The sequence below is a fragment of the Mastigoproctus giganteus genome, chromosome 7 (genome assembly GCF_048544385.1).
Source record: "Mastigoproctus giganteus isolate SK-2022 chromosome 7, ASM4854438v1, whole genome shotgun sequence".
Classification (NCBI taxonomy): Eukaryota; Metazoa; Arthropoda; class Arachnida; order Uropygi; family Thelyphonidae; genus Mastigoproctus; species Mastigoproctus giganteus.
The window spans coordinates 200411081-200434604 of NC_143581.1; the positions used below are offsets into that span (position 1 = coordinate 200411081).

Consider the following 23524-nt stretch of genomic DNA (forward strand, 5'->3'; position numbering starts at 1 on the left):
CTTAGCTATAAAAACAAATTTTGCTAAACTTCATTCATGAAATGTATTTTTGAAAGTATAAACGTTTATTTCAGTTATTATTATTATTTTTTATTATTAGGGGTGAGTCCCACTGCTTACTATGGGAACTTTTCTATATTCAACACAACCGATATTGAATTTGCTTCTGTTGATCCTTACACAACTGTTGCTTGTGAAATTAGTTATGATGAAAACCTGGAAGGAAATCAGAAAGTTTTTATTCAGGCTGCATTATTGTATACAGCAAACAGTGGACAGCGCAAGCTTCGTGTTCATAATTTAACTCTTGCCACAGCAACTACAATCTCTGAGGTGTATGAAAAATGTGATATCAGTGCAGTTGTTAATTATATTTCTAAAACTAGTAAGTAAAATTTGTTCTCTTGTATTTGTATAGTGTAGTTGTCCTTAAGCGTTCATATCCAAAGATTTACTTCTCAAAGAAAATTAATACATGCGGCTCAGTAGTTTCTTGCTTCACTGCAAGTTTAGAAGTGGACATTGGGTTTGAAACTAATCCCAGTCTGTTCCTCACAAGCCTTAACTTAGATGTAGGTATCTCCTCCTGGTTCCTCAGACACTTCAGTAATCCTTTCACTGTTATTAATATGAATAATAACTGAATATTAATAATACATTATCAGTATGCTAATAGTAATTAGTAATTTCATTATCATGCTATAAGTACAATAAAGACTATTCATCATTCCATGAATAGTAGACAACCTGCAGAATTTTGACATTTCGTTAGAAGATAAAGCACATTCCTATAAAGATTTGAACTTTATTTTGCTTTCTTATAAACATTATTGAAATAAATAAGGAAAAGTGTGAAGTTTTATTAATCTTACTGCTCGAAGTTGTATGCACTTTCCCAGTGCCATGCCATTTCAGATCTTTCTGCACTCCCCATTTAATTATTTAATAATTACTTTTTTTTAAATAATTTTTTTTATATTTTAATATTGTATTTTTTTTTCAGCTCTCAAGATGGTGTTAGCAGAAAGTCCAGAAAAAGTAAAGAGTTCTTTAGTTTTTAGATGTTTCAAGATTTTGTCTCATTGTTCTAAAAGTGTTCATTCTTCATCTGGTCATCTCAATTTGCCTAATAGCTTGAAGTTACTCCCACTGTTCACCAATTGTATTCTTAGGAGTGATGCTATTGGAGGAGGTAGAGCACTTCTTGATATAGTTAGATGTGGAAAAATTTCAAGTTTTTACTATATGAACTAAAACTGAGGTCAAGTGAAATTTATAAGACATGGTTATTTGCATATCTGACATAATGATTATTATGACTGATATTTATATTACCATGCCAAGTTTTGTAACACTTATTTAAAGTTCTTTAATTGTGTTTGATACCCTAGTTGTAGTATGTCATGAAAATATAACTGCCACAAGATGAATAGCCTGGCCTTGTTTCAAAGTAACAGCAGTTAGTTAGGAAGTAACTGTGGTGATGCTTTCAAAATAAAAATTGTTAAACATAAAAGTACTTAGTGGCATAATTTTTATTTTTTTTAAATCAGAATTTCAACTTCCTGGTTTAAAAAGCATCTTAATAAAAAGCTGTGGATTTTAAACCAAAACTTGTATAGAGTATAGTAATTCTACAATTGTTGAAAGCATCTGAAAATCTGCATTTTGAATTGCAAGGATAATCTGCAGTTGTTTTCCTTCAGTACAAGCTTCAGTTTTGGGAAAAGAAAAGTCACACAGTCACATCAGTGTTGAAAAACAATCACCCTACGCTTTCATATTAAATGTACTTGTTTGGCCATCCAGTAAATGAATTTCGTACTAACTACGATGGTAGTATTATTTTGTGTCAAGTGAACTTGAATCTTTTCATTGTAAAGGATTTTTTTTTTCCCAGACTCATACACCCATGTTTTCTCACCTGTTGATGATAAAGGAATCTCTGTCTCACAGAAGTCCTGAAGGTCCTAACAATTTTGTTTGTCTGTAAGAAGTTGAAATTCAAACTTGGTGGCAATCATTCACATTGTTGATAGCTTACATCGAAATGATTTGGCATAATCCAAATGAGATTCTCACCTCGTTAGGAAATAAACATCAACACCCATTTGTTTCCTATTTCCATCAGTTTTGCTTGATAATGAATGTTAGGTGTCATCGGTACAAGTTGTTTAGCTTTTGAACTTTGAAAATTTCCCTGAGATGTTTGGACATTTACTAAATATATGCAAAGGAAAATTGTTCAAGAAAGCTGAGTTGAAGGGATAAATGAGGAAGAAGAAAACTTGGTTCTGTAAGTTTCAAGTTGGATAGTAAATGGATGTTGACTGGCTGTAACATGTGTTCGGATTGGTTTGGAAGAGGGGGGGGGGGAATTATAAAAGCCAATTCAGAAGAATGGTGCTCATGGAAGAATCTATAGAAAAGGCATGCAGCAGAAAGTGAACATCAATGAAACAGGGTTAAGAGACTTTGCAAGACATGGGTCATTAATGGGTGATTAACCTAACTGCACTCTTTTGATTGGAATCTAAAAGCATGAGAGAGAGGCACTATCCTAAACGTGAGAACAATATTCCATGGCAGGGAAAATTTGAAATTTATATTAGCATTAGTTGAGGCATATGATGCATGAAAGCAAGCTTATACATCATCAGACAAAAAAAAAAAAAAAAAAATTTAGTGAGTGTGCATGCAAAGTTATATTTTAATAGTTGTTTACTTATCTGGCTTTTCCAGCAGCTCTAAGTTTGTGAATATAAATCTATATTTAAAGATATTTACATTTTCTCCCTTTCTTTCTCTTATACTTTACTGCAGGAGAAGGCCAAGTACTGCCCTTCTTTTAACTAAACTATCTTACATATTTTTACTTTAGCTCACTTAGTATGTTGGATTTTAACTAAACCGTCTTACTTAATTTTACTTAATTAATGCTCATTTATGTTGGATTTATCTTTTAATATAAATGTTTCTGTAAAAGTATTAATTTAATTATTTTTGGCTTGTTTGCACATGCTAATACTTTATTTTTGCAAAACATTTTTTTTATAATGAAAAAGGTCCCAGAATGTAAATATATTCTGTAGCCAGTACAACTTAATTGAACAAATGAGGGTAATTACAAAATATGAAAGAAGCAAAATTCTCAGATATAGTTTATTGCATTTTATAGTGATATAACATCATTTCTCTGTGCCATCACTTGACCTTGGAAGGGAATTTGGAAGAAAGTTTCATTATTTCTCTCTGTAAGAATGCAGTTGAACCGCATTCTCACATAGAGAAATAATATTTTCATAAGCAGAAAGTATTTATGTAGTCATATTTCTTGAAGTTTAGCAGTTGTGAAATAATCAAATATGACTGATAGTTTAGGTTCATCACCAAAAAACTATAGAAAAATGATATAGTTTTAAACTGAACAATGAACAATGCTTTTTTGAGGAAATTTAACCCTTCTTCAGCATATGTGTAATGGGATAAATTTACAAAAAACGTCATGTTTAGTTTTTCTACAGTTGCAATAATTATTACATAGAAGTGAACCATCTTATTCACTATAATTCCTAACTGTAAGGGTCTTTCTCTACAAAAAGTATGAAATAATCTAATGAACTCTTTAGCATTTGAAAATATCTGGATTTATGTTTAGTTGCATTATTACTCAAAACTTAAATTTCATTTCCTCTTAATCATTTTTAAACTACCTAGACATTATTGCTATAGGATAGGTATATAATCTTGAATAGTAATTAACTAATAATTAAGATACTGGAGAATATTTTACACTGATAACATGCAGAATTCTAACATGTCTTTTCAGGGCCAGATGTAGCTACAGATGATAGAAGCTTTAACATGATAGTGGTCAACAACATGGGTATAGAAAGTACAAGCTGCTATTTCTACCCAAAACTGATACCACTGGTTGGTATAAATTCTCTTTAGTGCTAGCAATTTCATTCATTAACTTCATTCATTCATGTTTTTTATGTATGCATTGAGTAAGACAACTTGAGAGAGTGGCCAGGGGTGCCAAGCGAATTTGAGGTCAAGTGATATTTCTGCAATCTATAGCGTGCTCTTCAAAAGTGACTAAAGTTATTTCTAAATTCCTACTTTTCTTTTAGCAATCTTATTTTTAAAACCGTTCTGTACTTGAAGAGCCACAAGTTAGAACACAGAAAGGAAACCCACCTTTCTTTATTTATCCATATATTTCTAGTTCACTAACCAACTAACACTTTAACCACTTAGCCTCCTAGCAGCACTGCTCCTGCCTCCCTGTGGTGGGGCTGGAAACCTTGGCAGATAAGTCCTCTTGCCGAGGGCTAAAAGGAGCAAACATGGCAAATACAGACCATGTAGACATGGAAAATGACAACCCAAAAAGGCAGAAGACTGATTTGATGGAGCACCCCTGCCCATCGTTCTTACTCTTCCACTCTTTAAGTAGTCAGCCTATGAGTAAATTGTCTCCCTTTGTCATGCATAAACATCTGGAGGGTATTGCAGGATCTCCCAAGACCGTGAAGAGACTGCAATCAGGAGACCTACCAATAGAAACCACGAAACAAAGACATTTTGAAAAGCTTTTACAACTAATGAACTTTGCTGGCATTCCTGTAAAAATATCTTCTCGTGCAACCCTAAATTCATCTAAGGTGTCATATCTAGTTGGGATTTATTAAATGTCACAAAGGAAGAAATAACCCAAGAACTGCAGGGACAGAATGTAATTGAATCAAAAAGAATAATCATTAAAAAAAGATGATGATCAACTGGCACCTACCAGAAATATTATTCTTACCTTCAGTATGCCAAACTTATCCTCCACTGTAAAAGCAGGTTATTTATTTTGTTACCTTCACCACTATATTCCAAGCCCTTTAAGATGTAATAAATGCCAAAAGTATGGCCATCCTCAAACTGTATGTAGAGGAATTCCTGGCTGCCCCAACTGTGGATCCTCAGACCACATACAAAATGACTGTACAGCTACAAAAATGACCTGTCCAAATTGCAAAGATGACCATCCTGCATATTCCAAGACGTGAAAAGTGGAAAACCAATAAAAAAATAGTAAAATACCAGGTTGAGAACAAAGTTAGTTACCAAGAAGCAAGAAAACTAGTTGCACCAACTATAAACCAAAATATTACCTATGCAAATGCTGTAAAAAATATCAAGAAGTCTCTGTTCAAACTGATGTCACAGTTCCTACTAATAAATCAATTTCTGATTGGGCTTGAAATGTTCTCTCTGAGCTACAACCAAGTGTACGCTGGCAACAATCCAAGACCTCAGACCAAGCAAATAATACTCCTCTGACAATACCAACGGCATCTCCTCCTCCAGTGATTGCTACCACATCCCATATTACAAACTCAAATGCTATGAAAAATATTCAGGACACAACCATGGACACAGATGGCACATCTATACAGGAAGATCCTATTTTAAAAATCCATGCCGAAGAAGAAATGGACTCTGGTCAGCCAGTTTTCTTTAAAAATGACAAAAATTGGAACGTCATAAACCAGTCACCTTCAAAAAGCAGTCAGAATCAGCTCCATCAACTAAACACAAATAATGCCTTGTATTTTATAATGGAACTGCAGAGGCTTTCGTTGCAATACAGACGATATCCAAGATCTAATTAATTGATTTTTTTCTAGTTGCCCTTTGTCTTCAGGAAACTTACCTAACCGTGCAAATTTATCCTTCGATAAAGAACTGTTGCCTTTATTGAAGAGATCGTAATACAGCAAATGCTGCCCATGGTGGCATAGTAATCCTGATAAATTCAAAGATCCCAACTAAGCATATTCCACTTCAAACTGAAATAGAAGCTGTTGCTGTGCGTATAACTCTCCATATTGCAATAACACTAGTCTCAATCTACCTACAGCCAAACCATACTTACTGTTAAAAAGATCTTGAAGACCTTCTCATACAGATACCTCCACCTCTCTGTATGTTAGGGGGATTTCAATGGGCACCACCCCTTATGGGGCGATCCTAAATTAGATTGATGGGGTCGACTCATCGAAAGCTTTTTAAAGGCACTAAACCTCGCCATACTCAATACTGGCCCACACACACACACTTAAGTTCAGCCCCCAACTGGACATACCTCAGCAAAAGATCTCTCCATTTGTTCTCCAGTACTGGTCCCGACCATAGATGTTATGTATATTATTTCCAATTGTATGCAACCTATTAATAGCACAGGTTCCTCTAGCCCAACCCTGCAGAAAATGGAAATTTGCCTGAGCAAACTGGGCAAAATTCCAATCATCAATATCTTTCGATGATGAAAAAATCCGCCTCCAGCCTATTGATGATGTGACAGAATACATCCTGTCTCCTCTCCTAAATGTGGCTAAAGACACAATACCACTATCAAATTCCCCAGGCCAAAAGCATTGTAATTATTGGTGAAATGCACAAAAGCAAAAAATAAAGCCTGGAATTTTTTTCAGCAATATCCAATGACAGCCAATCTGATAAATTATAAGAAGTCAAAGGCAAAAGCACATTTCATACAGAGGCAAGCCAAGAAAGAATCGTGGGCCTGTTTTGCTTCAAGCATTAACAAAAACACTGACACCAAAATAATTTGGAAAAAAATTAGGTAGCTTTCGGGTAAGTTTACGTACCGTACCTTCTCCAGTTCTTTCCTGCAATGGGGGAGATCTATCTAGTCCTTTGGATATTGCAAATGCTTTGGGCAACACTTTTGCCGAAGTCTCAGCGCATTCAGCTTATATTCCATCATTCCAAAGAATTAAAAACACTGCAGAACAACGTTCTATTAACTTTCAAACTGCCCTCCTTCTGCCATATACAAGGCAATGGTCAGGCCACACCTAGAGTACTGTGTACATGTCTTGAGGCCTCATTTTAGGAAGGATATATGTAGAGTTGTTAGAACGAATACAAAGAAGGGCAACGAGATTGGTGAGGGGAAAAAAGGGGTGCTCTTACCAAGAAAGGCTTAAGTTCTGCAAATTGCAGTGCCTGGAGAGTAGGCACCTGCAAGGTGATCTGATTGAGGTGTATAAGGCCTTGAATGGGTTGAGCAAGCTGAATGCTGATGAATTAAGAACCTGAGAGGGCACAGTTTCAAATTGAGGAAAGACAGCTGTAGGATAGATGTGTGGAGAGGTGAAATGGGAGTTTTTTTTTTTGTTTTTTTTTTATGCTAATGCTGCATAAACTTGCTTTCTTGCATTGTATGCCTCTACTAATGCTAATATAACAAACCTCTGCAATACTCTGAACTTTTGCATGCCATTGGAACAGCTCACAATGGTGCTGCTGGGCCAGGTGGGATCTATTATGTCATGCTACAACATCTTGATGAAAAAGCTTTGCACCTCCTCCTTGTCTTTTATAACCGAATTTTTCTAGAAAATGTTTATCCAACTTCTTGGCATCATTATACTGTTTTGGCATTCCTAAAGCTTGGAAAAGATCCGGCCAATCCCCATAGCCATAAACCAATATCCCTCTCAAGCTGCCTCAGAAAAATCCTAGAAAAAATTGTCTACAGTAGACTCGTCTGGATCATTGAGTCCAAACAGTTAATGAGCCATAGTCAATATGGCTTTTGTCAAAACAGGTCATGCTTGGATCTTATAGTTAAGGCTGAATTTGCCATTTGTAATGCCTTTGTTAAACACGAACGTCTAGTAATGGTTTCAATAGATATAGAAAAGGCTTTTGACACCAACTGGCAGCATGGTATACTTAGAGATCTTTACTCCCTTGGTCTGCGAAGCAACCTTCCTATATTTGTGAAGAATTTTCTACATACTAGATTGTTTAAAGTTCGATATCAACATGCCCTTTCTGCAACCTTCATTCGGGAAGAAGGTGTTCCACAGGGATCAGTACTGAGTGTCACTCTTTTTGCTCTTAGAATAGATTCTATCACTAAACAACTTCCAAATACTGTAGAGACTTACCTTTATGCAGATGACCTTTCCATCTCCTGTCATTCCCAAAACATGAGATCTATTGAACGACAGCTGCAGATATCACTAAATAAAATACAGCAATGGGCCAGCATCAACAGCTATTGACTTTCGCAGCAGAAAACAGTTGCTATCCATTTTTGTAGACAGTGAAAGTTTCATCCGGATCCCGAACTTCAAATCTCAAATATCTCCATCCCAGTCACTAATAACATCCGATTTCCAGAATTAGTTATGGACAACAAGCTAAATTTCTTAGAACATATTAAAAAGTGTGTACTGCCTGTCTAAAAAAGATAAACATACTTAGAGCACTATCTGCCTTGACATGGGGTGCAGATCATACCTCCCTACTTAATTTATACATGGCAGTAATCAGATCCAGTCTTGATTATGAGCTCCCATCTATGATTCTGCCAGAATGAGTGCATTACACTGGATTGATCCAGTTCAACACAGTGAATTGAGGATTGCATTTGCATTCAGAACATCACCAGCAGATAGCCTTTACATTGATACTCATGAGCCCCCACTATCTTTATGTAGGAAATCACTATTGCTGAAGTATGCTGTCAAGATACAAAGTTGTACCTTGCATCCCATTCAGTCATACCTTTTCAATCCACCATTAGAAAACCTCTACAAAAATAAACCTAGCATTGTAAAACCAGCTAGTCTTCACCTTCTTGAACTGATGCAGGTTTGGAATGCTTCTATCCATTCCGCACAAGAAGTAGCAACTTGTACTCAACCACCATGGGTTTCCCCTCCTATACTGACCTGTGACACTTACCTCTGTCAATGGGGAAAGAATATTTTGCAAGCTTCAAATGACAACTTCATGCTGTTCACAATCAAAGATATATTGGTTTTTCTCCAATATACACAGATGGCTCTAAATCTAATTCAAATGTTGGAGCAGCCGCAGTGTTTCCAAATACCACTATTTCAGCATCCCTTCCTTCTGAATTCAGTATCTTATCAGCCAAATTATATGCAATTAAATTAGCTTTAGAAAAGCTCTGTTCTGACTGTTCTTTAAAATCTGTTATTTACACATTCCCTTAGCTCAATCTTAACATTATGTAATCCTTCAGATAAATGTTCACTCTGTTCTTGATGAAATTAGAAACTTGTTACTACAGATTGAAAAACGACACCAAATAGTCACCTTCTGTTGGAATCCAGCACATTCTGGTATTTTGAGCAATGAACTTGCCAACAAAGCTGCAAAAAATCCAACCATCTTAGATTTAACCAATATCCCTGTTCCAGCATCAGACTGTGCACAAATCATTCATGCTGCATGCCTATCAGAATGGACAACAATCTGGCACCCTCAAACTAATAATAAACTCTTGCGGTTTAAACAGGATCCGAAAATTTGGCGCTCCAGTGTCAGTACATCAAGACGAGAAGAAGTAGTCCTTTCAAGGGCAAGAATAGGTCATACTCATCTGACCCATCTTTATTTATTCACAGGAGATGATCCACCACAGTGTCCACATTGTTATAAAAATATGACTGTTAAACAAATTCTCATTGACTGCCCCTACTATAGACAAGACAGAACTTCAACCCTGCTATCACTGGTAAATCTTGATAAAGCAATAACTTTAAAGAATCTCATTGGTGACAAGGCAAATATTTCTGAATTTTTCAACTACATCAAGAAAACTGGATTTTTTAATCATTTCTGATTTTACAAAAATTTCTCATTTCCTTATATTATAAGGCGCCTCCGTAGCCAGGTAGGAAGGAGCAGCAGTGCGTAGCACACGCTTCTTGATTAGACCGGGGTTCGAACCCATCACCACCAAATACGGAGGATGCGGAAAGGTCAGGGAATGACCACCGCATATCCTGGAGCAATGTGGCCTTAGTTGCTAATGCTCCTAAAAAACCAAATAACAACCTTATATTATAAAGGAATAGGTGCATTATAGCCGGCGCCTCTGTAGCCAGGTGGGCAGGAGCAGCAGTGCGTAGCACACGCTTCTTGATTAGACCGGGATTCGAGCCCGTCACCACCAAATATGGAGAATGCGGAAAGGTCAGGGAATGACCACCGCATATCCTGGAGCAATGTGGCCTTAGTTGCTAATGCTCCTAAAAACCAAATAACAAACAAACAAACAACAAGCATTATAGCCATAGCAGCTTATGCACCATCAAATCCCATCCCCATAACAACAACTTGAGAAATGAGCTAGTGCATCAATTGATATGTTTGTGCAGATTGGAGGATAGTTGTGAGGAAATTCTAATAAAATCAAGACAGTTTGCATGCATTTCAGCCGTTTGCTATACAGGTCTTTCAGAGAAGACTAGTATTACTACCACTCAAGGAGCATCACATGTGACTGATTGGATTTCAGACTATTCTGTGGCAAATTATGGAGGAAATGTACAATTCAGGTTTATTAAAGACATGTACAGCTAAGGTCCAAAAATTGTCCAGTATAACTACAGCTCATGGTTGGTGCTCTTTAGTATTGTGGTAGAAGATTTAGCATTTGTGCAGCAGCTCCTAATACCACTGTGGGTGCATAATTTATTACTGATGGTAGTTCCTGATGCTGCCATTAGTCTATACTGCTGCTGATCTTAGCCTATGTAGCTCATGGTGCTACTACTTCCAGAATAATTTCACAAAGGATTTTTAATATGGATAAAACTGAACACAGTGTTTTGTGAACAACAATCTAGCAATTGATTCTGCTTCTTCGCCACCTCATAATGCTGTTTCATTTGTAACAGCAAACAGTGTTTCGACTGTAGAACTCTAATGCTCACTACTTTGTAAAATTGTTGGCAGTTCCTTGCACTGCCATTACAGGGATTGAAGGTTCTAGGCTGGTGGTCCCATCTTGCTGAACAGCAGCAGTTTCTGGTGCTACAATGGTATTTGGAAGACTAGAAGAATGGTTGCTACATAATGCCACAACTACACTGAATAATTGTAATTGACATGGATTTCCTAATCGAAATGGATAATTGTACATTTAAGGAGGTACGTTTTGAATATAGTAGGTAGTTTCCCTTGGCAACCACATGATGCCAGCATGACAATGGGTTGCTCAGTGCCCAAACAGAGGAAGAAGTTTCTACACAATTCATGTGGCACAAGACTTCACTTCACATTTCAGTTCACGGTTGGGTAATCAATTGTGAATTCCAGCTTCAAGGAGCTTCTTCTTGTGGGCCTATTTAGGAGAATTATGGGAGCTCCAGTGGAGGAGGAGACCATTATGCAGGCCTGCCTGCCAGATGCTTGTGACTGGATTCCATTCTTTGTGTATCCTCTGAGACCATTTGCGCATGTGCACTGTTAAAATCTAGGATGGAAGGTGGACTGAATTTTGCTATTTTTATTGATAATGACTATTATATTTTTATTGGCTTGGATAGCACAATTTACATTTGACATATTCAGCATTTGGTAATAAAGCATTTGAATTAGACTTATTGCCATCACAGAAAAAGAACTTAAAAGTTCATTTGGAATGCGAGATAGTAGATCTGTAGTCTGGCTCAACGAGCCAGGGGTAATGTATCTTCTGTACAGTGTAAATAAGTTGCAGAGATTGCCAAAAGGCTGGCTGGAACTACCCAGTTTAATAAATAAATTAAAAAATAATAATAAATAACCTGCATAGCCTATATATATATAAAAGACCCACACCACACAATATGCACTCTAAGGCACCAGCAGCAATTCTCCATTGATGCTGTAGAGCGATCTGTGTGATCATTTGCTCCTATCTTACAGTGATCCTGAATGGCTAACACTTCTTCCACACAACAAAGTACTCCCCAATCTCTTTGAAGATATTCCATTGATCATATGTGCTCATATGCAGTTCATGCATAAATTACTTTACCAGATATGCATAGCTCAACCACCATTGTTAAAAGTAGTGGATTGGACATAAGTGGCGTATTAGTAGTGGTAAATTAAACATCAGCCAAAATAAAAAAAAAAATCTTTCCCAATCACCCATCTGACTAATAATTTATCTAGTTCTTCCTTAAATTTATTCAACCTACCCACTTCAGCAACACCAGATGGAAGTTTTGCTCCAACAATCAACTATCTGCTGGCTGAAAGCAAATTTTCACAAATCTATCCTGCAACCATCCTTCCTCACTTTAAATTTATGCTATCTTGTGTGTGTTGTATGAGCAAGATGAAGGATGTCATCGGCATTAAGCTTACTCAATCCATTCAAAGCCTCAGTCAGATCTCCTTGCAGATGCCTAGTCTCCAGATACTACAATATGCAGAACTAGTCTTTCTTCATAAGGGTTCCCTTTTGTTCCCCCTCACCTAATCTTATTACCCATCTCTGCACCTGTTTCAGCAGATCAACAGCCTTTTTTAAATTCCAGTCTTCCAGACCTGTATGCAGTAGTTAAGATGTGACCTAACAATTGCCTTGTATAGGATAATCATCTCCTTATCCTTACTGACAAAATTCCCATTGACAAAACCCCATGAACTGTCCTTGCAGCCTGTTTGCACTGCTCACAAAACTTCATGTCTGACTGCATAATTACTTTCAGGTCTTTTTTATTCTCTGCTACTACCCTCAGTGTTTTACCAAAAAGTTGGTACAAAACTGTTATTCTTGTATTACTGCTACCCATATGCAGCACACCTTAAATTTGTCAAAGTTAAACTTCAATTGCTGCTTCTCAGTCCACTGCCTAATTTTTTCTATATCTTGTTGCTATAGTATACCCTGATTACTGTCATTAACTACCCTGCCAATCTTTGTATTACTGAAGGCATATCAATCTTAAAAGTCACTTAGACTTTTAAGATTGATATGCCTTCAGTATCATTAATAAATATTGAAAACAACAGTGGACTCGGCACTGAACCGTGGGCGACTCCGTAGCCAGGTGGGAAGGAGCAGCAGTGCATAGCACACGCTCTTGATTAGACCGGGGTTCGAACCCGTCACCACCAAATACGGAGGATGCGGAAAGGTCAGGTAATGACCACCGCATATCCCGGAGCAATATGGCCTTAGTTGTTATTGCTCCTAAAAAAAAAAAAAAACTGAACAGTGAGAGAATCCACTAACTTTAGTCCAAGAACAGTGCCCATTGATAACTACTCTATCTTCTCCCACTCAACCATTCCTTTGTCTATAGTTGTAGTTAGTCCCTAATGCCACGCTGCTCCAGTATGTACAACAGTATCAAAAACTTTTCTGAAATCTAAGTATATGATGTCAGAATTATTTTTTGCATCCAGTACCTTTGTTACTGATCATAGTATCCAATCAGATTTGTTAAGGGACAATTTTGTCTCTTAACAGATTCATGCTATGATTGCCATATAACTGCATTCATGTCTAGATGATCTTTCATTACTTCTATAACTCTGGGGTTACTGTTTCCCAAATGTAAAGTACTACATATGGGAAACAGTAACCCCAGAGCAACGTATCAACCCTGTGGTACTGCACTTCAAAGTGGTAGAGAATGAAAAGGACCTTGGGGTAATTGTGCAGGCAGATATGAAGTTTTCTTAGCAGTGCAGATGGGCTGCAAGAGTAGCTCATGGTGTTTTGTCAATGATATACGGGAATTTTTCTAGCAGGGATAAGGTGATTATTCCCTTGTATAAGGCAATGGTCAGGCCACACCTAGAGTACTGTATACAGGCCTGGAGGCTTCATTTCAAGAAGGATGTAGAGCTGCTGGAACGAGTACAGAGAAGGGCAACAAGATTAGTGAATGGAACAAAGGGGTGCTCCTACGAAGAAAGGCTTAAGTTTTGCAAATTACAGTGTCTGGAGACTAGGCACCGGCGAGGTGATCTGATAGAGGTGTATAAAGCCTTTCATTGTATGAATGGCTTGAGCATGCTCAATGCTGATGGGAATCTTCCTCTTGCTCAGAATAATCACCTGAGAGGGCATAAATTCAAATTGAGGAAAGACAGGTGTAGGATAGATGTGCACAAATTTGCCTTTAGCCAGCAGGTACTTGGTTGGTGGAACAGACTTCCATCCCTTGTTGTGGAAGTTGATAGCCTAAATAAATTTAAGGCTCAGCTGGACAGGTATTTAAAACGAACGGAGGGGTGAAATGGGAGCGTTTTTTTTTTTTTTTTTTTTTTTTTTGCCTGATGCTGTATAAGCTTGCTTTCTTGTATCATTGCCTGTACTAATGGCTAAAGGTTTGTTGGCCTCTTTTCCTGCCAATTGGATAAATCCCATCTGCCCCAGGTGCCTTATTTACATTTAGCTTCAACAGTTTCTTGTTTGTACTCTGGCATTAACACTAATTGAAATGAGTTTTCAATAAATCATGATATAATCATTAATTTTATTTATTAGTCACACGGACTTGAACCATGGTCCCCTCAAAGAGCGTGTGCTACCCACTTGGCTATATTTCTCTTCCCCTTTCCTGACGGTTATCCTCAAATCATTATTCCTCATGTGTTCACTTTTTTCTGAATCCCACTTGGACCACTTCAAAATATAAGAGATATGTTTTGAAATGCCTTTCAGTATATTTTCTGTTACAACCTCACTCTTAGTTCATACTAAAGTGAGTTTGATGTGACAGAAAATGCAGGATGCAGCAGTACACTAGAAAAATTGGAGTTAGCTTCTCTTTTTTGACACCAATCTATGTATATGTAGTGGTGTTGGGCACTTGGAGCTCCAGCTACAACAGTTTTTACTAAACTTAATCTGAATAAAAGATGTTAAACAGCAGATATTGTGACATTCTACTTTATATTCCACGCTGTCTCCATAATCTTCTTACCAGACTTCATTTGGTTCAGCCATTTCTGTTTGAGTTTAGTCTACTTCCATTCTTGTTGGAAACAAAGAGAAGGGAAGCAGATTAAACCATCCCATAAGACCTCCATCCCAGAGAAATAAATGATATTTCATTGATTAAAGCCCATCTGATATACATTTTTACAATTTTCACTTCAAAAGAAGTTTACATATAAAGAACACTGGTTGCAAATCATTTCCATATCTCATATTTGAAAGGATATTTATATAATTTTTTTTTCTGGTTGCTTATATTCAGATTTTTTTTTTTCTTTTTTTCCCTGTATTCTGAGTAATGGAGTTGCTGATGAAATTAAGTTTTGGACTCTGGTATATCACTTTTTATCCACAAACAGGATAAGAAATGTGATATACACCATGGTAATATGTTAGATCATAAATACAGCAAAAAGCTTTAGTTTCCTAATTTCTTAGCAAAATTTGTTTTGGTATGTAAAATACATTCACAAAAGATTTGTTCTTCTAACTATGGAGATTGATGTGACTTTTTTTCTTTTTTGTTTTAATAAAATTAGGTAAAACCTCTCCATAATTGGCGTATTATGGCCATAGTTGCCGATGCACTTAATAAATCCGTAAACAAACAAACATCTCCGTAATTATTTATATTTGATTTTCAACTGCAGTTCATTTAAATATAGTATTCCTTTCTAGCATAATATTGATACCACTTCTTCAGAGCTACCTAAGCGCATTAGTTGTTCATTGGAGAGAATAGAAGATTCTGGAGCCTATATTTTGGGTATGTTTGTACTTTGTGGCAATGAGTAATATGCTAATATCTCTAGTCTTAAATATTCTGGGAATAGAATTAATCTACTTTTTTGAAACAAAAGAAAAGGGAGGTGAGAAAAGACAATTTAAAAAGTTTCATTACTGTTAATGTCTTATCAATCTTAATTTTTCAAGGAGTTCATTATTCAACCAGTAAAAATGAAATTAAGCTTCAAATTTTTTTGAATTAATAATAATCTAATTATGAAGACATGGATAATCTATTTCACAACTATGAGAACTTATTATTTACACTATCATTGGAGATTGTACCAATATATTTAAATATTCTAATTTTTAAAGGCAGTACACCTGACATTTCATATGACAGTGTGAAAGTTATTCAGTTCATAAGGTTGGTTTGGATTTGTTCTTCTGTGCTTCCTACATCATAACCCCTAGCTTGTAGCCATGGAGAGGGAGAGAGAGAGAGAGAGAGAGAGAGAGAGAGAGAGAGAGAGAGAGAGAGAGAGAGAGAGAGAGAGAGTTGTATACAACAATGTGCTTTTTGTATACAATAAAGAGTTCTTTTTCACTATACAGGTGATAATGTATTCACTAATTCTTTTGTGATAATATAATTTTTCAATTATGCTCTTTTTTTTTTTTTTTTTTTTTTTTTTTTTTCACATTTAATTTTTTGGAAGTAACTGTCTTGGGGTTGTCCTATATTCTTCACAGAATACTTAACTGATTTTCTTTCACCAAGTTATTCTCTGTCATAACATACTTAACTGATTTTCTTTCACCAAGTTATTCTCTGTCAAATCATTGAAAAATCAGGTATTTTAGAATTACTTTAATTTAAATATTATTTTCAACTATGTTTATTAACACACACTCTAATAGTAAAAGAATGTCACTAATAGTCAAATTGACAGTTTGCTCTAATAGGTTTACATGTTTGTATTAGAGGGAAAAAAATCTGTAATAGCATTGCCTTCTCGATGTCTTGATGAAGACTTGCACTGCATGAGTATTTTTTGACATAATGAACTGTTATGGCAAACAACTATAAGACCTCCCATCTAATAGAATTGCTTTAATTATTTCGACAGCAAACCATTATAAAACTTTATTCCAAACACAAGACTGAGAATTTCAGGTCACCTGTAATATTCTCATTTTGATAAAGATGCCATTAGCATTAGTAGAGGCATTTGATGCAAGAAAGCAAGCTTATGCAGCATCAGCCAAAAAAAAATAAAGTAAAATAAATAAATAAAAAATAACCACTTCCACTTCACCCCTCTGTTCGTTCGAAATACCTGTCCAGCTGAGCCTTAAACTTATTTAGGCTATCAACTTCCACGACAAGGGATGGAAGTCTGTTCCATCTACCAACCACGCGCTGGCTAAAGGCAAATTTGTGCACATCTATCCTACACCTGTCTTTCCTCAATTTGAATTTATGCCCTCTCAGGTGATTATTCTGAGCAAGAGGAAGAATCCCATCAGTATTGAGCATGCTCAAACCATTCAAGGCTTTGTACACCTCTATCAGATCACCTCGCTGGTGCCTAGTCTCCAGACACTGTAATTTGCAAAACTTAAGCCTTTCTTCATAGGAGCACCCCTTTGTTCCATTCACTAATCTTGTTGCCCTTCTCTGTACTCGTTCCAGCAGCTCTACATCCTTCTTGAAATGAAGCCTCCAGGCCTGTATACAGTACTCTAGGTGTGGCCTGACCATTGCCTGACCATTGCCATTGCCTTATACCACCCCTACAAGGGAATAATCACCTCCTTATCCCTGCTAGAAAAATTCCTATATATCATTGACAATACACCATGAGCTACTCTTGCAGCCCGTCTGCACTGCTCAGAGAACTTCATATCTGCTTGCACAACCACCCCCAGGTCCCTTTCATTCTCTACCACTGTCAGTGTAGTACCACAGAGTTGATATGTTGCTCTGGGGTTGCTGTTTCCCATAGGTAGTACTTTACATTTGTCAATGTTAAACTTCATTTGCCACCTCTCAGCCCATCTGCTCAACCTTTCCGGATCCTGTTGCAGCAGCATAGTGTCAGGAATGTCCTTGACAACCCTGCCAACCTTTGTATCGTCTGCAAACTTGGACATTAAGCTTGATATACTATCATCAATATCATTTATAAATACAGAAAACAATAAAGGATCCAATACTGAACCCTGAGGGACTCCACTAATAACATTAGTCCACGATGAGCAGTGTCCATTGATTACCACTCTCTGTCTTCTCCCCCTCAACCACCCCTTTATCCATAGCAGCAATTTGCCTCCAATACCACACTGCTCCAATTTGTGCAGCAGTCTTCCATATGCAACAGTATCAAAAGCCTTTCTAAGATCCAAGTATATAATATCAAAGTTATTCCCTGCATCCAGTTCTTTTGTGACTGCATCATAGTATCCAATCAAATTGGTCAGGCAAGACTTCCCTTTAACAAAACTATGCTGTGTCCGAGCTATAACTGAAGTCTTGTCTAGATGATCCTGCAGTGCTTCTTCTTTAACCAGTGCCTCCATTAATTTTCCGGGAACAGAAGTTAAACTCACAGGTCTATAATTACTTGTGTCAGCCTTTGATCCTCCCTTGTGAATTGGGGTCACATTTGCACATCTCCAGTCCATGGGTACCTCCCCTGAGTCCAAGGAAGCTCTCATAATTATGGCTAAGGGTTTGCTGTCCTTTAATATAACTGGATAGATCCCATCCACCCCAGGTGCCTTTCTTGTGTTTATCTTCAACAATTTATCCTCCACTTTACTCTCAGTTATTACAAGATTCTCTAGCTTACTGCTACAGTTGAATACACCTCTGGCATTCCCGTCGCTGAATAACTCCTCATGTGTGAATGTCGATGCAAAATATTCATTTAGTTTGTTAGCTACCTGAGCAGGGTCATCAACAGTTGACCCATCGATATCAAGTGGACCAATCTGATTCATCCCCTTCCTTCTAGAGTTTACATAAGTAAAGAACTCTTTTCTGTTTTTCTTCGCATCCCTTGCCAAGGATCTCTCGTAATCTGCCTTCGCCTGCCTAACCTCCTTTGTAACTTGGTTACAGATCAACTTGTATCTATCATAGGCTTCTGTGTCACGTGTTAATTTGTATGTATCCCATGCATTTTTCTTCTCTGTCATATGCCTCATTAGTTCATCTGGCATCCATTTAGGCCTAAACCTTTAACAATATTTCTTAGTTGGTATGTAAAGCCTAGGAGCTTGCAAGATAAGTTCTTTGAATGCTTTCCATTTTGAATTTGCTGTTGGTAACATCATCAGTTGATTCCACTGTATAGAATTTAAATACTGTCTCAGTCCATCGTAGTCGCCTTTACGAAAGCAATACCCCTTCCCTTTACCCCTAATGGTAGTTACCTCTTTGAGTAACTCCCACTTCAGAACACTGTGATCACTGCCACCTAGTGGTTCATTTATCTGCAGATTCTTAATGCATGAAGAATCACTGCTGATAATCAAATCAAGAGTATTACTCCCTCTAGTTGCCTCCCGAACATGCTGATGTAGAAAAACAATCATCCAATAAATCCACAAAAACCTTGCTAGTGTGTGAGTGACCAGCCCCCAAATTCCAGTCAATATCTGGGAAATTAAAATCCCCCATTATAAGACTCTCTGATTTACTGGCCCACTCTATTTCTCTGTACAGTTTCTTATTATACTCATCAGAGTCATTAGGCCTATAGCACACTCCTACTCTCAATTTTGATCTACCAATGCTTATATCACAACAAACTGACTCGACACTGCACTGTCCAGCGATGTCGACTGGCTTCACTTCCTTTGTTTTTATGTGTTTCTTAACTAATTGCATAACCCCTCCTCCCTTCCTATCCTGTCTATCCTTTCTGTAGATATTTTACTCCCCAAATTCCAGTTCTGCATTCCTTATATCTGTGTGACACCACGTCTCTGAAATCCCAACAATATCTGCCTTTGATGTTTTGAGCAATACCTCAAATTCATCAAATTTATTTACTAAACTCCTAGCATTGGTGTACACGCAAGTATACATGCACCTGCTCTTCCTCTTAGCCACCCTAACACAACCTATGTGTTTACTTGTACCCCCATGATTCCCAGCAGTCTCTGAAATATCCTGCATCTTATTTTCCAGGCTGCTGCTCATTCCAATAGAAGCAGTGCAAGAATCACTTTCTCCTCTGCCAGTGGCTACTGTTAATCTATTAGTCCTTGTATCCCCCAATCTAGCAGTTTTCCGACCCACCTAACACTGCCTCGATAGCATCAGGAAACATTCTTGCATCCTTTCTATTTAAGTGTATCCCATCCCTGTAGAAGCAGTCTCTCCTGTTAACAAGTACAGACCAGGCTGAAAAAAATTCTACCCCTTGAGCCCTGCACAATCTTTCCAGGGCTGAATTGATCGACAGGGCTCTCATCATATACTCCCTCCTATCGTGTCTGGGCAGAATTGCAGACACTTTCAAATTCAACCCTAATTCACGGCTTTTTTTTCAACAGTGACCTGTACTTGTTAAGTAATTACTCCGGTCTCCTACCTTTCTGACTATTCCTGCAGTTGATACTGCCCTTTGCAGTTTAATGTAATTATCAATTGAGTAAAAAAAATAATTTTCCAAGTGGTATTTTAAAAATCATTTCAAAAAATGCTCTAGCTGTTTCTTTAATCCCCTAACAAAGAGAGAGAGGGAATCTCTCCTGTTTCATACAGAAACAGAAATTACATGACTATCTTGCAGTCTTTATTGCATGTCACAACTTTTAATTGAACATGCTGTATGAAGTGTACGTGCAATATGTATACTTTATGTACAGTCAATGTTTGAGACTAATGATCATGCACAAGTTAGCAGAAGCCCCACTTATGTGATTCTGTACATTCAGAGTATTCATCATTAGTATGTGCAATGGCTTGTCAGCAATATTTAGTTACAGTGCTTGTGTGAGGTGATAATTTTTTGTGTGATTGCAGTGGACAAAACCAAGTACTGCACTAATTAATGAGTTTGCAAAGCACAATAAATACAATAAAAAGCACAATAATGTTTTGTAGCATTGCCTTACTTGCCTAACCTTTTGCCCTGCAGTTTTATTCTATTCCAAAAAATTAAATAGTCAAGAGGTAAGGACTTCAGTAATGAAGCTGAAGTGATCACTGCCATGATGTCAACTTTGTTTTCCATAACAGCATAAGAATTCAAGGACTGCTATCAAGGCCGACCAGGCTAGCCAGGTAGGCAAAGTGCCTGCCTGGCAACCCAAAGGTCGCGGGTTCGATTCCCGCCTCGGGCTTGGATCAAAGTACTGCAAAAACCTTGGGAGGTGCATTATGGCCACAGAAGTCTATGCGCCAACAACTACAAAAAAAAAAAAAAAAAAAGACTGCTATCAAAAATTGAATTATAGGTTACAGGAGTGTGTAACAGGTGAACAGAAATATTTTTGATGGAGATTATACATGTGCTCTGTTCACTCTAGTTTTCATCATAAATAAATATACATCATTGAGCAAAGATCTCATTACCCAACTGCCAAAGTACCAAAATGTTGCTTAGCAACTGACCAATGAGAGCATTTCTTAATGATGTATATTTGTGTATATCAGGATTAGAGTGAATGGAGTGTAGTGTTAATTGTATTTTTTTCCAGTAGATTTTTGATGATGTGATAGTCACAGAACTTTTTTTTTTTTTTTTGATAGTGCCACATGACAATTTCACAAAGAATTTTTAATATAGATTGGTATAATGATAATAATACTCTTTGTGAAAAAAATTGTAATCTTTACTTGCAGTCTGTGCCCATTGTCCATTGTATATTAATGTTTGATTTTACTTAGTCCACTTTCATATTTATGTATTTAAGATAGGTTCAGATTCCTGTTTTTATAAAAATTATTAAAAATTTTGTTTACAAAATTTTTAATAATTTTGTTTATTATTATAAATGTTTATTATAAAATAAACATTTAATTAACAAAATGTTTATTTTATATGCTGTTATGATTTGAAAATTTTAAACCTTAAGTGTACATATTAATTTTTAATATATTTTCCTTAATAGAAAATGGAATTCATATGTTCTTATGGATTGGAAGAAATATTTCCGAAAGGTGGCTACAAGAAGTATTTGATGTTCAGACAATATACAAAATTGACACCTATCAAGTAAATATAGCTTTAAAAATGTCATTTAATTAAATTTTTACCTGCATATAGCAATTTTTAATGAAAAGAAATTTTGTTACAAGAACTTTGGCATTCTCTCATCACTAAGCTGGTTTATTTCAAAAATTTTGCTTTTTTGTTTATGAATTTTTTACTGGATAAAGTTTATGATACTTGAAAGTGTACACTATTTTACCTATTTCTTGTGGATCTCCTGTCAAAACATTATTTTTGATGTGAAAACATCTGTGGTAGCACTGGAGTAAACCGATTGGTAATTAAATTTTGTTACGAAAATGATGCAACTGATTGGTAATGAAATTTTTTTACTGAAATGACGCAAATTACATCACTTCCTATATGGTGCTAATGATGCTAACTCAGTCACTATAGTTGATTCAGTAGAGTAAGTTCACACTAAGATATGGAAATGACATTACTTCCTGAATAACGCTAACTCAGTCACTAACGTTGATTTGGTAGAGTAAGCAGCGGGTAGTAATATTATGCAAGAATAAAAACTTGAAAGCCACCGAAGAAGCCTCTTGTGTTGAAAAGGAATGAGTTCAAAAACATAGAGAACGCAAAAAATGCAGACTTTAATAAAATCTGCTTCTCAGGATTTTGATGAACATCAACCTAAGTAACATGAGTAAGTAAGTAAGTTTCGATCAAACTATTCAAAAATTTAAACGGTTTTACTCTGGTGCTGCCATAGATGTTTTCACATAAAATAAAACATCTTTCGTGCATACATGGTAAACATGCTGTTTTTTTATAGGATACCCATGAATTAATAGCAGCTAATCATGTATCTGAGTGGCAGACTTGCAGCTTATAATTTCACTATATTTACTAAAAATGCAAAGAAAATCAGTTTTTCTGGCAGGAAATACTGCTGTTAATTTTATTAACTGAACTAATTTGTATAAGACTTAATTAAAAAAAAAAAAAAAAAAGCAGAGAGAGAGAGAGAGAGAGAGAGAGAGAGAGAGAGAGAGAGAGAGAGAGAGATCTAATGTCTGTTTCTAAGAGAAATAATATGATAATGTGATTTTTATGATTGTAATCTGAATACCAGTATTTTGTATATTGATTAATCAGGATATTGATTAATCAGATTAACACTTTTAATTGCACATTGAGAAATTGCTGATAACTGCAGCAAGTTATGTTTGAGGTTCTGCCATTACCCACATCCAAGCAGTTATTAAATATAATACAAAAGGTGGAAATTAAATTAACCAGTAAAAGGTGATATTCACTCAGGGAAATAAAGCAGCATAGAATCCTATGCTGCTCTTAATGCAAATACCAACACTTGCTATAAGATGACTAATAATGAAAAGGAAGTTTGGGGGTGGGGACTTCAGTATCCATTTCATCATAAGCATCACTTCTGTTAATTCTCAAGCAGTCATATTTCTGTCGTGGCCTGCATGTTGAAAGCAAACCAACTGTGAATGTCTTCATGTGGCAAAAAATGACAGATGAAACCAAAACTGATTCCTTCTGAATCCTAAATAACTTCTAAACAACTCTAACTAAATTATGAAATGTTGATTTTACTACTTTGATACATCAACTACTTTGGTTATGTTGTATTACTTATTTAGATATTATGGTCGTTCAATTTATTTATTGTGTATTATGTCAGCATAAATGTAAATTCAGCAGAAATTTAATAATGGTGCTATTTGATAATATAAGAAACCTTACTGTAACTCTTCTTTTTTCTTATCGAATGATAGCTTGATAATCATTA

General features: G+C 36.3%; 2 protein-coding genes across 2 annotated transcripts in view; both read left to right on the forward strand.

The window, feature by feature from the left end:
• The window catches only part of LOC150083554 (protein transport protein Sec24C-like), a 116615-nt gene extending 116405 nt beyond the window's left edge, over positions 1–210 (forward strand). Inside the window, exon 14 of the mRNA XM_090378520.1 lies at positions 101–210. Within this exon, the coding sequence (XP_090234646.1) occupies positions 101–106 (6 nt within the window). The 3' untranslated portion in view covers positions 107–210. The remainder of the gene's footprint in view (positions 1–100) is intronic.
• Positions 113–23524, forward strand: part of LOC150083555 (protein transport protein Sec24C-like) — a 49160-nt gene continuing 25748 nt past the window's right edge. The window contains exons 1-5 of the mRNA XM_090378521.1: positions 113–385; positions 1004–1192; positions 3830–3933; positions 15476–15563; positions 21656–21759. Of these exons, the coding sequence (XP_090234647.1) occupies positions 1012–1192; positions 3830–3933; positions 15476–15563; positions 21656–21759 (477 nt within the window). The 5' untranslated portion in view covers positions 113–385; positions 1004–1011. The remainder of the gene's footprint in view (positions 386–1003; positions 1193–3829; positions 3934–15475; positions 15564–21655; positions 21760–23524) is intronic.